This window comes from Nipponia nippon, unplaced genomic scaffold, assembly GCF_047370975.1.
Source record: "Nipponia nippon isolate SJK-2023a ecotype South Korea unplaced genomic scaffold, ASM4737097v1 scaffold_21, whole genome shotgun sequence".
NCBI classification, from domain to species: Eukaryota; Metazoa; Chordata; class Aves; order Pelecaniformes; family Threskiornithidae; genus Nipponia; species Nipponia nippon.
This window is the reverse complement of record NW_028262338.1, coordinates 4,019,762-4,037,654: the sequence shown is the minus strand read 5'-3', so window position 1 is coordinate 4,037,654 and position 17,893 is coordinate 4,019,762. Positions and strand designations below refer to the sequence as shown.

The window sequence follows — 17,893 nt, the reverse complement described above, 5'->3', positions numbered from 1 at the left end:
TTAAAATTAAAAATAAACTGCAACAGGCTTGAGCAACATATTCTAACTTCTATTTTGGATAAGCCGCAATTCAGACAGATACCTTAACTGCAGTAGAGCTGAAGCTGGTACGTAACCGTGTGCTCTCTGTTACGTTGCTTCTAAACAGTGGATTTGAAGTTACCTTTTTGCATTTCATTCCTTTGTGAGATTTCTCCCATATCATCATAAACAACAGCATAAAATAAAACATTTTCTTTCTGTGGTGTCCTCAGACCTCAGCTATTGGTAAGAGGGGAACAGATGAACTGTGCTCTGCACTGCTGAAATAGCCCTATTCTTTATGGAGCCTTAGAGGCAGTGATAATTTGTAGAGACTTGGCCAAATGTTCTGCTTCTGTTATGGCATCATTTTACCAACTTAATTTTAGGAACCAGGATTCTGAAGTAATTTATAAATACTATTATTGCACGAAACAAGTTCTGCTTCTCTTCGTTAGAGTAAATAACATTACACAGAAGGCTAGCACCAGCAGGGTTTGACTGAACGTTTTGTGGAAAACTGGGAGGATATCAGGTTTACATGCCTAGCTGCTTGATGCTGCGTGCAGATCACAAATCTCTAAAATGCAACGTGTTTCAAAATAAGAAATCCTGCTGTCTTGGAACTGGCTGACTGAAGGAAGCTATTAGCTATTGATTTCCTGTGTTTTGCGACTGTGATATATAAATCTGCAGGAGGTACTTTTTATAAGCATTCTACAGCCTGCCAAGAGACCACCTGACTTTTTGAAATGGCTCTAAAGAAACAACTCTGCGATCATTTTTTTTAGGGCTAAGACAAAGAAAGACTTTAAGTTTTAAAAATCACTGTAAAAATACTTACAGTCGTCTTCTTCCTGGGGAGCGAAAAGAAAATAAACATTAGCACCATATTATAGCACAGTTCTTAGGAATATTTTACAAAACAAAAATCTGGAAGTTGGTGAATTTTGAGTATATGAGGACTCTAATATCTATACTGTCACTTTCATCTAAAATGCTGGGGTTTCTATCTTCGTGCAGCACCAAATAATTTTTAAAGTTCTTGCGTTAAGGTGCAGTTATTATTTACAAACAAGCTGTTAGGTAGATGTCCCATAATGGATCTTGACCCAAAGTAGTCAGAAAGTCTCAGCAGATGTAAACTTTCCTCATTCCTTCAGTAAGTGGAGGCTCTCAGACTTATCTGAAAGTGAAATCCTTAAGTCAGCTTAAGCTGAAAAAAACCCCCAAAACCTAGTGTAAGCAGAATCACATCTCCCATGTCATAAAAAAATTCTGACCTTATTCTTCCTGTTATCTGAGATAAAATACTCAGGGAATAAACCGAGCTCGACATAGAAGAACTGTTTAAAAAGAAACCATGTGCTATGAAAGATCCATGAGTATTTGTTATAACTGATAAAAGAAACAAGTTTACCTTTTCCAGAATTTATTGTAGTCCCTATACCTTTAAATATTTGCTTTGAGACTATACTTACTTCATTTTTTTTCTGTGGTTGCCAACCCTGCCTGAAGTGAAACAGAGAAAACAAAACATGGATCATGACTCATTCAGTTTGTGTGCATTAGGCCATATTTTCAACTAAGACATGAACTTATAGTAAGTTTTACAGACTCTATGAATGCAGAAACATTTTTTTTCCTCATAAAAATATCTAAGATTCTAATTTTCATCCATAATCTAAGATGTTATGCTAGTCCTTAGCCCATCGTGATTCTATCAACAAGGAAAATGTCTGATGAATTGATTATAAGATTAGAGCTTAAAACAAGTTTTTACAATGATGAAACATTAGACTTAAAGTCTTGAACTCATTTATAGTACTTAACAACATTGCTGGAGCACGTGAGAAGCCTTACAGTCTTTGTTTCTCTGATGAATTATCCTGGCCGATTAGCAGATCTCAATTACTTTCTTATTTTGTTTTAAGATCAGCCACAGCCTTCAGCGCACAAGTTATCTAGAAAATGCTAGAGAGTGATCTAGTTCTGCTGGAGAATGCTGTTTGCTATTAAGAAGGAGCTTTGCAGGCTAGCAAGATCAATGGTAGGAAAGGAAAGCTTTTGTTTTCTAACATCCTAAAAAAAATCGCAACAGAACTCATGAGAGAATGTTCCCTAGAGCAAGAACTTGCTCTGGTGGAAAAAACACAGATCATATATTTCTTTGTGCAACTTGGAAGTGAGTCGTGCCCTATGTAATGGCTGTTTCAGACACAACTGGAGAGAGGGGTTTTTTCTGCATTCACACTTTTCTGTAGCTTACAGCACATCCATGCATATTGATAAAGCAAAACTTTGATATCCGCAGACACTGCTGTCATGCAGTAGCAGTAAATTATACTATCCGGTGTTGCTTATCTGTGTTTTTGTTAAATTTACTTTATCCTTTGTTAAATTTCAATTACATGAACACTTACTTTACAGGGGTTGGCTTCCTTAGAGGGGATGGATTGCCTCTTTCGTATCTGTCACTTGGTGGGACAGGAGGTTTTGGCATCATTGCTAGCTGTTCCCCCAGAGATCTAAAGCAGGAGCAAGATGATGAAATAAAGGCAAAAAGCTGTTTACTAAGAAATAACTGGGTAATACTGGCATCGAGAGTCTCATTTCCAGAGGCAAAACTCTTACCTTAGTTGTGAAGTCAGAGGCTGTAAAACAACAAGGAAGAGAATGCGTAAGTGTATCAAAGTAAGTGAAAAACATCAATAAGCACCAAACAAAAAGGACCTTACCTTTTCAGGAAAGCCTGGCTTCCTCCCTGAAAATAGTAAAAGCTTACATTTAGAAAAAATGAAAGTTACGGTAATTCGTTACACTTTCTATGAAACAAACAAGTTATGCATATCATTGAAAGTAAATTTTGCAGATTGAGGCACTCAGCCTCCTGAGATGTAAGCCAGAAAAAATAGTTTGGCTTTGCAAGAGATGGCAAAATTGCAATATCTCTTATTAAAGGAAAATTCTAAATTTTTCAGAGTGGCATGTTTTGCAATCATATTTTCTGTGGTTCCACTTCAGATTACTGGATACTTTTATGCCATTGTATAACAGATGAAAGTGTTTAGATAATAAGTAAAAATCAGAGAGTAGTCTCTTTAGATTCTTTGTCAGATACAGTTTTCAGGTCTGAAACAAATGCTATATTTTTTCATATTTTTTTCAGTTCTCAGCATTCTTTTAAGTCTGGGTGCCAAATTACGTATCGTAGTGTATGCAGAGTTCCATTAGCTTCATATGGAAAAGTTATTTCCTCTTTTAACCCACTAAATATTTCCTTGTTCATTCACTTCAGTATTACATCATACCTTTACTGCACAGGGATCTCATAGTGTCTTTCTGTTCAACTAGTCCTGAGCTAGGGTTGCTACTTTCTAGACACAATTCCTTTCACTTTTTAAGTACTGCTCACATTATTTATTCATAAACAGATCACCTTGTATGTGATTGGATTACAGTATGTTTGGCTGAGCCTTGTTCTTTTGCATGAATGATATTCAAACTGATAATTTTGAATAATTAAAGAAACCTCATTGATATTAACATAAGCAAATACTGACCTGATACTAGGCTTTCTCTTTCAAATGGTGGAGCAAGGCGATCCAGTGGGGGTTTTGTGCTTCTGTCTATAGAAGGAGCTGGGGCTAAACACAAAAGCTGTGTAAGATAACTTGCTAGTATAGGTCAATATATCTTTATTTTGCATAGCCATGAACTAGTGTTACTTCTTAGAATGACAAGTGAGGCTTCTGTATAAATAGTAGAAGAGAGTGGAACTGAGGAGACGTAGGCAAAAGTGAAGTGCTCTATAGCCCATGGGAGAAACTTTACAAAGAGAAAACCAGCTGTACTTACGTTTCAAAGGCTTGATATTTCTGTCTCTACTCAAGTCATTGTTGCTTGGTGGAGGAGGAAAAGAAGCGGGCAGCTAAAACAAATATTTTACACGTGGTTAAAGTGTGTCTGTACCTTTCTGGTTTCATTTTAGTGTATTAACCCCACCCCACCACATCAGCCAATCTTTGTCTCTGGTACAGCACAAGAAGTGGGTCTCTGCCCAACGCAGGAAGGATAGGAGCCATTAACACTGCTGAAGAATGACTTTTACATACATGGGGTTTTGTTAGATGCAGGATTGCCTCCATCTGTTTCATCTCACAAGGAATACTCGAGTGGATGTTACCTTTGGGGAGGGCATGAATATTGTCAAAGGAAAGAAACAGGAGCTTCAACAATGCTGTTGTATCTTGGCCCCTTCAGTGCAGCGGGTGTTAGTTTTGAAAACTGGTATTGAAATTAGTGGATGTACATTTGAAGTTGAGAAATATGTATTAAGTCTGTGTTACTGACTTTGCTGACTGAGGCAGGGGGAGAGAGGACTGTTCTTTGTTACTGGGAGAGCTGGGGTCACACAGCGTTGTGTTGTCAGCAGCTGCAAAAGGCGTTTGCATCTAAACCTAGATTTCTCCAGACAAATGCCTTCCAGTGTTCGTTCTTATTCAAAACAAAAAAAAGAGCAGCACTTTAGGACAGCAGTCTTGAGAACTCATGACACCTAAGAGTCCTGTGTGGTTTATATAGATGAACTATGACACTGGGTCAGACCAAAAGTCCTTCTATCACATCCTAAAATTACCTTTATTTGTGTACATGAGTAGGTCTAATGTACATCTGTTCTGGCATATAGTGAACCTGTAGTGCCAGCTGTAAACAGCACAATAGCTTTCAGTTTTCAAGTATTCACAGGACAAGAAAAAGGAAAAAAAATCTGGGTCATCAGGGTTCTTATTATACAGCATCTTATACTTTTATGTGGTCTTAATTCAATTGCACATTTACTAGCAGTATAGCTTGGAAAGACCTAGCCTTTTTTTCTTTTTACAAATATCACTAAAGAAACAAAGAGGGATCTATTACAAATCTGTAATTTGTGTAGGAGAGGCATTCACAGGTGGGTACAAATTACCAGTGTAAGAAACAGCCAAGTAATGTGAAATAATTTAATATATTTGTCCCATGAAATTTAATTGTTCCATGAAAAATGACCACCATGTAACAGAGCTCAGATCTATTTTGATGGCCAAAATTCTTCCTCTACGTACACTATCTGAATAAAAATGGCATTATACTTGGACTTCTGAGAAGGTACTAGCAAAGGAAATAGGTGAAATATTAAGAAAGAAACATACAGAAGCACCTCTTCCCCCAAATGAGGCTGGTACTGGGGATGGGCCAGGGCGCTGGGGTGGTACTGGAGGCTGATGTGATGATCGACTTGTTGGCGGTCTGTCTAAAGAAAATAAAAAACCAAAACTAAACAACTACACAAACAGTTTGGTTATTTTATTCTCATTAGATGTTTATGAAAAAGAGCCTTGCAATAACCTGCATACTTAAGTTAATACATCATAAAGACATTGTTTTAGTGTATAATGGACAGTTGCTGTATGATCAATGTTGTTTTGGGAGTTACAGGCTCGTCTGTCTCTTTAGTGGTGAGGTGACTCCATCTGCTAGTCCGTGGGCCCACGCTATTTGTTTTCTTTCACTGCAGTACAGTGACTGTGTGAAACACCAGCCAGCCTAAATGGCGGGTTTGTACTCCTGTATTTGACCCCACAGCTGCAGGCTGCTGAAGAATCAGACATAAAAAAATGACAAGCAGAGATAGCTGATCTCTTTCTTTTCCCAGATTTCACTAGAGTTTTTTGCCACTGTTGTGACAACTTGCTCTGCTCAGGATTGCACTACTAAAGCTAATACAGCGTGCACATATGTTTAATTTCATGCAGGTTCAAACCAAAGGTCAAATAATGCACACACCACATGAAACTAATCTTTAATCCAACAGAGCTTGTCTAGCTTTGAAAGTCACAAAGCCACTTACATGCAGTGAGTCTGTGTCACTAAATCTTGTTCATAAACTACACTATTAACTTCAAGGAAAAACCTTCTGTATTCCATTACCAGCCGCCTAAAATGTGGCTGATAATATGTGAAAATATCATTTACAAATTATTAATAACACTTAATTTTTAGTAATTACCTATATAATCTGTGTTGTTTGCAAGTGACTTGGCAGGAAATATGACATTGTGGTGTGCTTCATCATTATTGGATGGAGGTGGTTCATAGCCGTCGCTATCATGTTCTGCTTCCTCAGGTTCTTCTGTTGGTGATTCATAGTCAGCCTCATCTTCCTTTTCCTGGTCATCATCAGGGCTTTCATAGTCATCATCTTCATCCTGGCAAACGTACAAAAAAGACGGATGCTGTTACAGGATACTAAACACTGCAGAGCAATTTCCTTGTGGCCTTTCAATCCGGTGTTTTTCACTCTGGAGGCTATCAAGTTTTTACAAGCAATTTGAGTGAAAAAAATTATCTGTTGAAATAAAATGGGGAATGGAGGCAGCATTCTATTAATGTATACAGCACTCAACAGCTTAAGAAAGGAAACGAGTATCATTTTATAACTAACTGCAGTGGAAGGTCATGATAAGGTGATGGCTTATTGAAATGCACAGTGCCTTTGTTTTAGGTAACAGACAAGGCACCAGCAAACAATTCAGTGCTTTCTAGAAACACACTGGAGCAGCAGTTGATGCCTGTTGATATTCATTCTTAATAGCGTGTACTCTACAGCCGACAGTTCAACATTTTAAAAATGCTTCAGAAAAAATGAGGTCTTTGATATGGGTCTTGGTGCCCTCCACTGACCAGAACCAAAACAGCTTCATACAACGTGCAGGACCTAGTAAGATCATGGTGAAAACATGGTGGTGGTCATTGCATACATCTTCTGTGCAATCTGCCAGGGCTTACAAGAAACAGAATACTCAATTTGCCATTGATATCGTGGCTGAAATTTCCAGACTAGCTCTGTACTGACATAGAGCCCAGGTGCTCTATAGGTGGTTACTTTTACCTTTTGTGCTCCTAAAATCGCAGCAAATATCCTGTAAACTTAGTAGCAAGTGGTTTTTAAAAATCCCTCTCCGTTTTTTGCAAAAAAACATTGGCACTGGTCAATGTAAGCGATGTACGTAAACCCGGACTGTGCATCCGTCAGCTTATGCATTTAGCTAGCTGAGCTGTGTGTGCTTCATCTAACGGCATTTACCAATGCATTTTCTATGCCGAAAGGTGAAAAGAACTTTTGCAGTCTAGTTGGCTTCAAAAAGTTAGATTCTTCAACAAATCAACTCTAGAGAATAAAATGGCAAGAATTTGCCATTGAATAACATAGCAACCTTCCCTTCACTAGCCACTTCTTTTAAGAGCTTGAGATCGGTATATAAAATTCAGCTAAGCTTCCGTGGAGACCTGGTCGTAGGCTGTGAGCTTCTACCTGAGCCAGTGGTACAGGACTGCCATTCTGAAGCTCTGCCTTGCATTACTGGGGGAGACCCTTTTGTCAGTGAGGAAGTTTGTATGCAGCTACTCCAATCATTCATGCTCCTGCTTCTCTTTCTCCTCATCCTAACACCCCCGCCGTTGCTCACTCCATCCGTGCTGCCCAAAGTAGATAATGCAAGAAATGATAGACCTTACAGAAGAGGTAATCCATTCAATCAGTAGGTTTTGTTAATCCTGATGATACTCACAAATGAAGACCAGCCACCGTCTTCTTGACCATATCCTGCACAAAGAAGCATGACAAACGATTCTATGATTCTATAACCACAGGCTTCTTAGCACGTACAGCTTTAAACTATCAAGATGTAATTTGACCAAAAGGACACAACAAATCCCAGATCGGTTCTGAACCACAACACTATGTCACAGGAACAAAGTAGGTCTTTCAAAGGCAGGCAGGCAGGCATGAAAGGTACTACAAATAACATTGTGATTCAAAACTAAGAGTATAGCTATCCTCATATGAGATATGTGCTGTCACTTCAAGTTTGTCCTACACTTCCAGTTTTAAATAAAATTTGAAGTAGAATGCTTCCAGAGTGAGCACAGACTTCTTATCTCTTTGTTTAATACTATTTTATCTTTCATATCAAAAGGTTTTTTAATTTCAGTAGGACCGGGGGAACATGGTAACTTGCAGAAGTGTCTGTCTGTTGTTTTGGGTTCTGCCCCCCGCCCCCCCCCCCCATTTACTCTGCCCAGCAAGGATTAACTTAGTATTTTAATATTTTTAAACCCTTCCTGTTGTTAGAGACTATCTGCCAGTACACGCTTACCTGGATTTTCAGGACTTTTTTGTGTTTGGGCCCTACAATAAAGATAGATACAAAAAAATAAATTCCTTCCATTTGCAATTCTTAAATGTTTGAAGCATACTAAAATCTATTGCGAATAAAGGTAATAGTTAGCTTTAACAGTAGAATGAAGTTTATGTAGATGAGTTTAACTCTACCCCAAATGCCAAAAACACACTACTTCATATTTCACATACAGGATCCTAATGTAAGCTAAACTGTCTTGAAAAAAATTCAAGTCACTCAGGTCGAGTGTTTAGAAACAAGGGAACTCAGTAAATAAATTCACCATGGGCCCCAGTCCTGAAAATAGAAACTTTCTTTACTCATTCCATTCAAGCTGCCGAAAGTCAAGTTCATAAACATTTGTAGGGTTGATAAATATTTTTGTGGTTTTCAATTCTAGTTTTGAGCTCTAGTTAATGCAAAGGTGTAAAATCATGTTATTAGATGATGTAAACCCATGTTACGTAGACTAGACTTAGATTTTCGTTGTATATGAATATAAATGGTTCTTTTCTCATGCGATGTTCTTCCAATTTTTGCTCTTTTTCTGTTGCAAGAATATTATATTCAATGGTAAGTCGTAAAGTATTAAAAAGTGTACCGATGTATAGGTCTGTGAATTACAGTAATAATGATTTATTAATGCAGTAATATGTGCCTAGGCTTTATAGCATTCTTAAAGATTAGTTTACTCAGGTGGAAAATGGTATGAAATGTATATGTTCCTTGGTTCCGGACATGGCAGAAGTATCTAGGGTGTTCATGGGCTCAGGCTTTGCTATTCTTAACAGATGACATTAACAAACTAGGGTTTTATTTTATATAATTTCCAGGCTGTCCCTCTGAACCAGGTATTATTGATCAAATGGAAAACAGTCCAGAAAAGATACATCTGAAAGCTTTGAAAAAGAAAGCGGAATTGTTTTACTTACCATTTTGGAAAGAAAGATAGCCTCCCTTCATTTCTGTTTATTTCTTGACTTAATTTACTTACGATTCTATTTAAAAGAAACACAAAAATAGTTTAAAAAAGCTCCTTGAAACTTCTCAGTCATTTTCTTAGGTGCTTTCCCTCAATATTTACTAAATTAAATCTGGTAATTCAGAATTATTATTTACTATGTGCTAAGAATATTGAATTTATCATCTTAATGCAAAGTTGCACTATAGCATGTCCAATTGAAAACTAGACTTTTTTTACATAGACAAAACCCCATATTGTTGAATCAACTTTAAAAATAAACGTTAAACCCAGCAAGCCTTAACAACTCTGGGCGTGGTAGACATCACGCGTTAGAACACTGCTTTAAATAACGGCAATTGCGTTTGTATTATTTTGCATGGAAAAAGCAGATAATGCTTCAGGAAACAACTTCTACCAAGCTTATGGTTGCAAAAGCAGGGATTAAATGTCCCCCGTGTCTACTCTCTATTCTTTTTGTCTCCCTCCCTCTGCAACCAAGATATACCTAATCCAGAATCCCGCCAGTAAAGAAGGTGAAAAGATTGATTTACTTCCATGTTATAACAGATTGGCAGGGCAGAAATATTCATGGAACATATGAAGACTATAGCTTTATGTCTAGAGAGATTTTTCCAAGTGGATGTTTGTCATCGCTCATGCATAGTTTGTGTACAGCAGTAGGGTGAATAACAACCAAGGAAATGCAATCTTGAGTAAAATTTCGGTCAGGAGGATGCATTTATGCTGCTAATATTGCTGGCATCCATAGCCAGAACAGGCATCTGGGACTGAGAGTTTTTGTATTGCCTGACCCCTGAGAACAGCGTGGAGGTGACAGGACAGCCATTACCAAGATTAACAGAATTAAGTCCACTGAGAGCAACAGAATTCTGCTCTGCCAGTAATGAAGTTTGCCTCTATGATTATTTTGTTTCAAATCAAGTTTTTGTTTCAAAGAAAGCTTATGATGAGTCACGGTCTGGTTCTTAATTCTCAATATTTCTTTTTAAGGAAAGTCCCATCAAGAAAGTCCTGCGACAACCAAAGCAAATTGGTTACATACATCTGGTTAAAAATAGCCCATTTTACTTCTATCTTATATTGCTTAGGTCTATCAGAGACAGTAATTGTGGAAATAAAAGTATGAAAAAGAATCAGGAACTCAACATGTCTGTTTCAGATTCTAAATTCTGTAAAATCTTCTCTTTGTTGTTTGTTAGTGCAGAATTCTTTTCCATACATCTTAGATCTGGTCAATCAAACTTTGTATCAGTATTGTAAAATCTTTTTTTATGGCCAGGCAATTACCACTCTATTTTGTTTTTCTTCTTCTTTCATGTCTTTTTCTGCTACTCAGCAATTATAATCCCCTAGTTTTTTCCAAATGACCTCATTTGTGCATCTCGTTCATGTCTAACTGTTTTCCTGGCCTGGGACTTGAGGAAGACAAGTTTTCAAGCAATCTAATATTAAAAAAAAGCTAACATAAACATACTATTTTTTTTATCCTGAACCATGCCAAAAAAACTTTCTCTTATTTTGAGTATCCCTTCTCTTGCCCTTGCTACTTTCCTAATACTTACCTTACTGTAATTCAGATTAAAAGATAAATTCAAGACGTAGGGTTGCTCTGTTTGAATATGGAAAGTGCTGTGGGGGCAGATCGGGCTGCCAGCAAGTATCAGAGAACAAGCAATTTCTGATCAGTATTGTGCTGTCTGAAGAGGATGGAGATGGGTAATTTGAAGGTAAGGATATGTACTTAAGGATCCAAGTATGAAAATAGAAAGGCAGAGGAAGAATTTTTTTCTTGTTTTTCTTTTTTAAGGCAGTACTTAGCAATTTTCTGATTTGAAGCAAATATTGGCATACTTGCCCCTTTTGAAATAAGCACATGCACAAAAGTTGATAATTTAAGGATTACAGCTGTCTGAATCTGCGTTACCCAAGCAAATTGTATAAAGCAAGAAAAATGCCAAGTTATAGACATAAGACGCCGCTTGCTCTTCTTCTTTGCCATGCAATCAACACTTCTCTGCACAAGAAATTTCCTCCTGCTGCAGGTGATAAGGAAGTCGCTGTGTGAATAACAAATGCCGTGTGAAACGTCAGGAAATGTTCCAGCGTGAACAGCGCGCGGCGTACACCAGCGCTTTGGCTGAGAAGTGGATTACGGAACTTGCGTGGGGCTTAGTCTGTGTTCTAGCGGAGGCAGAGGAAGGATCTTTCATAATGTGTTTATTTTCAGCTGAAGAAGTAAATGAAGATCACTGGTTTTAGAGCTAATACTTCTTTTACTTCAGACTTCCACGGGTATGAATGAGACCTGAGTGTTTGGAAGCTTTCTGGGCTAAACCTGGGCTGGCTGCTATGAGGATTTACACCACCTGGTTTTTGAGGAAAAACTGAAAGGAAAAAGTTGCTCATCTTATCTTGCTGCCACAAAACTGATCATTTGCTGCTTAAAATAGAGTGTCTAATCTTTACTTCAAGTTTATTTTAAATACTTCAAACCAATGGCTCAGAGAGGTCATTAGAAGAAAGTGAAGTTTAGAATGTTAACACTTTACAAGCAACATTATTTCAGAGGATCGGTGCACCGAGCAGCTGAGTCTGTAGCCATGCGAGGAAGGAAGTACCAAAACCACACTGCTTTCTGAGTTGTGGGAGTGGATGATAGGAGAGGATAAGGCAACAGCACTTGCAGAAAATGTTACTCAGACTTCTCTTTCTCTTTCTACCTCCTCCACCAGACGCTTAGCTTAAAACTGGCAGGAAGTCGAAAATAAAAAAAACCACCACCACACAACCAACCCCCAAAGCAGTACTCCCAAAACTGGCTTTTGTTCGCTTAACTGCAGATACTGTTGTTGTGAGTAGAATCCATTCTACCTGCATTGGGATCCAGGATTTCAGATGGGTGGGAAAGATGGAGGCAAAGGTCCTCGAGGACCAGGAAGTTACATAGTTGCGTATTGAACGCTGTCGACAGCATAGTTTGTGATTAAGTCTTTGTTTTCGCCTTTGAGAAAAGTCTGTTGGGCAGATGCAATACTATTGCGTTGGCTTCAAAGCTGACTGAATATCAGTTATGTTTTAAACCTTTCAACAACCTTTAGCGTCTCATCTGAAAGAGCATGTGTGCACACATTCACCTCTGCCCAAGGCATACCTTTTTAAAAGAGAAGGGCACCAGATTTCTTAATTTTTAGGTTTGCACTTCGACTGTCCTGAAAGCAGAACGACTTTCGGACTGTGCCATATTTGTAGGCTCTGAATGTGTCCCATCCAGAACTCAGCACACGTACCACGTTTGAGCTAGCAGATGTGATTACGTACTTCAGTGCAATGATCCACTTTTTATTACTGGAAATTTTCGCAAGTGCTGTGGTATGTGCCATAAGCTTTCTGACCAAGGTTGAAAATTTCGAATCTCAGGTTTGCCTGCAAGCTGCCTCCAAGAGCCTGTATTAGTACCTTGACTTACTGAAAACTTGGAAATGTTTTCTCTCAAGATAGTAAACAGTAAGAGTGGCAAAGACTAACTTCAGTGTTTAGATCATGGTTCAGGTATCGACCAACCACCAACGTTATTTTGAATGAGATCTTTGCTTTTTCTTGTTTATTGATTCTGACCACAGTAAGTAAGGCACATTCTGTTAAATGCACTTTAAAATATTTTGGAAGGCTCACATTTGTTATCCACAAGTATAACCCTTTATGACCTTCTGTGACTGCCAATAGTGATAATGAGCAATAAGAAAACTCCATCTGTCCTTAGCTGTATATTGGGCTTTTGTTTCCTTAGATTTATTATCAAAATGTTAATTGCACCCTCATGATTAGGTCTGAGTTTCATTTAGCACTTAAGACAGATATTCGATGTCTGCTCTGTGTAAAAGATACCATATCCCTTCCCTGTTCCACCAATGTACCACTTACTCTTGCAGGATGCAGTGCGTTGCTTGTGAAGCTTCAGGTGTGTATGTATGTTAGCCTAGTGATATTAATATTAACTTAAATGTTTCTTTCTTAAGATATAGCAAGTACAATAATATGAATGAGCTCAACAAAAACCATAACGCTGTGTATTTTAACAGCTTTTCATATTGTTACATAAATGCCAAGTGTTAAGCGTAGTGTATGCTTAAAGAAAACAGGTTGCAACTGAGCTAAACTGTTAATAACTGAACAAATTGTTAGGTCAGCCATGATGCTCTCTCTTACTTAGGATGGCAGCTACATTTGTGATAACCCAATCTCTAAAGCTGGTGGTCATGCCACAATTATTTATTTTAATTTCTCAGTAGGAAAAGGGACAAAATGTATGTGTTAGGTGTTCCTACCAATAGATTACTTGGCCCAAATGTTGCTGCTCCTTAAAGATCTGTGGCGATGTGATAACTTTGGGATAACGGCTAAATGTCTCCTGGGCCATAGAGTTCCACAAAATCTGTGAACAAGTGAAGTAGGAAAAACCCTTTGTGATCTGGAACCTGGAGACTGGGTTCCACCACATGTAATCATGCAGTATCAGGTCTTCAAAGATCGTTCATCCGTGCCATAGCAGATCTATGTAGGCCGCTGGAACAGATAGGCATATATCTTTTCATAGAATAGCAACTATGCTTAAATTCTTAAGATATGGTTAATATTCTTAAAAGTAAATTTTTACCAAGTGATTTAAAGCTGATACTCTGTATCTTCAAATAGAAATGTATTTATTCAGGCAGAAAAACTACATGGTGGCATTTTCTGTTTAGCTTGAAGAAGTGCCTGAGGCTCAGCATGTGTCCAAGTACTGCCTTTTGAACTGGAGCCTCAAACCAGTCCAAGAATCTCTCTCCACTCCCTCTTCCCTATGTCCACCCACAGCAGTTCAGCTACAGCACAGAACTGGCAAAGACCGAGTGGCTTTTTCCACCTCCCTCTTGTCTAAAGGAAAGGGTGAAAGTGAAGCGGTGAGCGGAGCTGTACAATGCCTTTTGCTTTGGGACCTTGTGCCCGGGCTAGACCTTTGATTCTACGGTGCACATAAGTGGGAATGAAAGAAAGGCTGCTTTCCATGTTAAATCAAAATATAGCATTAAGCAAAGTTAATTTTCCAAACTTCTCCCTAAGATTGCTTTAATAGCAATGTAAGTGCAAGAGGTCTGTGTTCCAAAGAGTGACAGCATTATCAATGTAAGTATTCTGAATGACAGTAAAAACTTACTTATATTTATCAGAGAGGCCCCAAATGGAAGAATAGTTTCAAATTTGCAGGTTTATTTAAAGGCCTAGATGTTGCAAGGAAAGGAGGGCATGTGGGTTTCCAGTCATCTAATGCCCTGTTTGGCACAGCTTTATGCATAACTCAAAGATGAGGACAACGTTTGGTTTTGACCCTCTCAAATACTCTGTGACAAAGTCGATCTTCATTCAGTCTTCATTTTCCATCCTCCACAAGATACCATGCCCCAACAGACATGCGGGATAGATTTCCTTAACCATGCCAGTAAAGATCACCACGTGTACAAGACCTCAGTACCTCTGGCTGAAAGAAGAAAGTAAGTTAGGTGGTGACCGTGGACAAGAATGGGAATCCATGCCGAGGCAGATGGACTGCGGAGTTTGTTATGATCCCTCAGAAATCTGTGTGTGGCCTAGCCATATGCAAGTGCAGTGAATCCGGCGCAGACTTATTGTCCATTAACCCTTTGGCCTGCAAAACAGTAGCCAGAATAAAACTTGCAGGTCTGTCTGGATGCGTCAGCCACTTTTATACGGTGCACTTATATATATGTAAATTTTTAGCAAAGTTTTCAACAAAGAGTTCAGCCCTTTTAATGGAGAGTTTTAAGGATTTTATTGAAGTATTTTGGTTTTCTGAATAGTGTTTAAATCTTCTTTTGGTATTTAAAAATAAGCCAAAAGAAGATTCATTAAGATGTGCACCTGTAACATGGCAGGTGGAGATTAACTTTCCAAATAATAATTGTGTTAATAATAACAGCAGATTGTGGGGGTTTTTTAATAGTTTCAGGAAATGGCCTCTCATACTCTGTAATGACAACTGTTACGTACTTAGACATTTAAAGATTCTTGTAAAAGTCACAGAATCATCCCCAGCTAATGACACAGTTATATTCAAAACTTGATCAGTAGATTTGATCAAATGTATATATTTAGTAAAACCACATACTCAGCTCAGGAGGTCTGTATGGATGGAGGCTGTGGTTTGCAAATGTGGTATAGTTGCAAGTGCTGGGTTCTGTTCTCAGCACATCTAGGTCAGCATAACCCTGCTGAAGTTACTGGAGAACAATTTCTCTTGTACAGGTACTTTTTATTCATTTCACTGGTCAGTGCTCTAGGTGTGACACTTGCTATTTATGTTAAACATTTTTATAGAATATGCTCAGATTTTAGCACTGTTGCGTATCAGGTGCTATAACTACAATATGCTGATGTGTATTTCAGCTTCTAGAAAAACTCTTCTTACTAGGTGAGGTTTGCATTATGATATAAAAGTAAAGAATGAATGTGTTCTAGTAGAAGTCAACAGCAAGCACTTTCCATTTCGGTGAGAGCATGGAGGTTCTGAATAATGAAATTCTGAGTAATGAAATTAATGTTAAAAAGAATGGCAGGTTCTTCTACCCATGAATTTTATTCTGTTGTTTGGTTGGTTGGTTTTAAATGGCAACCAGTTCTCTTCCCTATTAAAGCTCTCAATTCTTGTTTTGAACAGTGGCCTTACATGGAGGACCCCACATCACACCAACCTTTTTCCATGTATATTCACAATATTCTAGTGAATTGTTTCCCTGTTTGTAAGTGTGGAGAAAGCTGAGAACAAGGGCATTAGTTCCAGAGCTTTCATTCAGATTTATTAATTCACTTATTTATTCAGTTCTTCAAGTTGTGCGCCAAGCTTCACTCTCCTTTTAAAGTGCTTGATTTCAAGTTCTCTTCTTGTTGAGGAACCCAAAAGATCTGATTAGAAAAGGCTGTTCACTTTCTTCTAGAGTGTTACAAGGTAAGTGGACTGTGAAAATTGAATTTTCAAAACATTTTTAAGATATCAATAGATTAGACGAGATAGGAGCAACTCCACATTGTTAGATTTCATTTTAACTATTCATATATAATTTATATAATATATAATTTATATCTTATTGACATTAATATCTCATGTGTGTGTGTTTATTAGACCTTCCACTGACCAATTTTGACTCACGGATTTGAAAGGAAATAACCAAACGTTCTCAAAATTAGAAGTTCAAACAAGGAGAACACAAGGCAATTTTGCCAAAGGACTGTTAAGGAGGGACAAATTGTCAGAGAATTACAAGCAATGTGTTTTACAGTTTGGTAAGATGAGTTTTTCACAGACAATCTGGTGTAACTCTGGGCCCTCAGTCTCAGTAACCATAGTTAAATGTTGCTTTTAATTGCCATTAACTTAAAAAATGCTGAGACACCTGGGCATCTTTTTTTGTAGCATCTGGGCCCCCTTACTAGCACATATACACTGCCAATCCATATTATCGGGAAATGTATTGTGTGAAAATATAGATATGATCTTAAGAAACATGTCATGTCCAAGGCTTTCAAGTTCAAGTCCTTCCATATCTGATCCAGAGGTATCCTCCTGCCCACAGGTCTAGCCACCAGCTTATACATGAGCGCATGAATGCGACAGACCACACACGTATTTCAAAATTTTTCAGTATTCTTAGCTTCACCAAAACATCTTACACAAGCTCTGATGCATCAGAAAAGGCGAAGCAGACTCTTCTGCTATCTCCTGAAGCAAAATCAAGGTATGCATAGAGGGAGTGAGTCTGGAACTGGGAAATGAGCAACAAAGAAACAGCCATGTTGGAACAACTTGAGTTCCTTTTTTTTTCTCCTTACTTTCTTTAGAAGACCATGAAGAGCTCCATGTGTCTCATGGTTAGGAACCTTCTAACTTCCAGCTTAAATATGTACCAGACAACTCGTAGCAAAATAAAATCCTTCGTTTTTCACCACAAAATATTAGAAGTTGTTAATTTCTCTGTTACTCAGTATTGATTTAATGGGAATATTGTTCTTCATTTAGTAACTTCTATGAAATTATGAAAGCTATTCAGATAAATGCAAAACTTTTTCAAGGCCTAATCCACAGGAGCTAAGGCTACATATTCAACACTGAATCAAATGTTCCAGACTGATTTATCTTTAAGGCCTACCTAAAGGAAAAGCACATGATGAAAATCGCTTGAACTCCTCCACTGTTGTGTACATACCTGTCATTTTTTTTCCTTTGAGTTAAAGTCAACAGTTAAGCAGTGAACAGTTAAATCATACTTCAAAGGTAATACTCGCACAAAAGTTTAACCTTTGTGTAGCTGCTGTAAGTCAAAGAATTTATGGACGAGTTCTTTTGAACGTGCCCCAGGCAATATTTTGTATTGCATCATTATGCTTGAGCAGTCATGACAACACTCCTTGGAACATTCTTCTTTTTCTCTCGGTACAGTGCAATAAACAGGTCTCTGACTAGTCACTTGCAAATCATTTGCCCGATATTTCCTATGAATTTCCACTGCAGACCAGCTAAGATTATTTTTAATGTTAAAATGGTTTGGCTTTACTTACGGCACTCTGAGTTTGGGAAATTTCTGAATATCATTTTCAGACATGTTCTGAAAAGGAA

At 38.0% G+C, this 17,893-nt stretch overlaps 2 protein-coding genes across 5 annotated transcripts in view; one reads left to right on the top strand and one right to left on the bottom strand.

Annotated features, from left to right (window-relative positions):
• LOC148055535 (uncharacterized) overlaps positions 1–17,893 on the top strand; it is a 79,369-nt gene that overhangs the window by 48,391 nt on the left and 13,085 nt on the right. The gene's annotated exons all lie outside the window — the stretch shown is intronic.
• The window catches only part of LCP2 (lymphocyte cytosolic protein 2), a 33,763-nt gene that overhangs the window by 9,185 nt on the left and 6,685 nt on the right, over positions 1–17,893 (bottom strand). Inside the window, exons 3-15 of one of the 2 annotated variants that reach the window (XM_009469494.2) lie at positions 17,836–17,882; positions 9,176–9,241; positions 8,220–8,251; positions 7,632–7,666; positions 6,071–6,269; positions 5,214–5,314; positions 3,880–3,952; positions 3,585–3,668; positions 2,760–2,785; positions 2,656–2,675; positions 2,445–2,549; positions 1,503–1,533; positions 866–878 (exon numbers count right to left, since the gene is read on the bottom strand). In XM_009469494.2, coding sequence (XP_009467769.1) covers positions 866–878; positions 1,503–1,533; positions 2,445–2,549; positions 2,656–2,675; positions 2,760–2,785; positions 3,585–3,668; positions 3,880–3,952; positions 5,214–5,314; positions 6,071–6,269; positions 7,632–7,666; positions 8,220–8,251; positions 9,176–9,241; positions 17,836–17,882 — 832 coding nt within the window. Of the gene's footprint in view, positions 1–865; positions 879–1,471; positions 1,534–2,444; positions 2,550–2,655; positions 2,676–2,759; positions 2,786–3,584; positions 3,669–3,879; positions 3,953–5,213; positions 5,315–6,070; positions 6,270–7,631; positions 7,667–8,219; positions 8,252–9,175; positions 9,242–17,835; positions 17,883–17,893 lie in introns of both variants that reach the window. The other variant, XM_087760070.1, reaches the window with a different exon arrangement.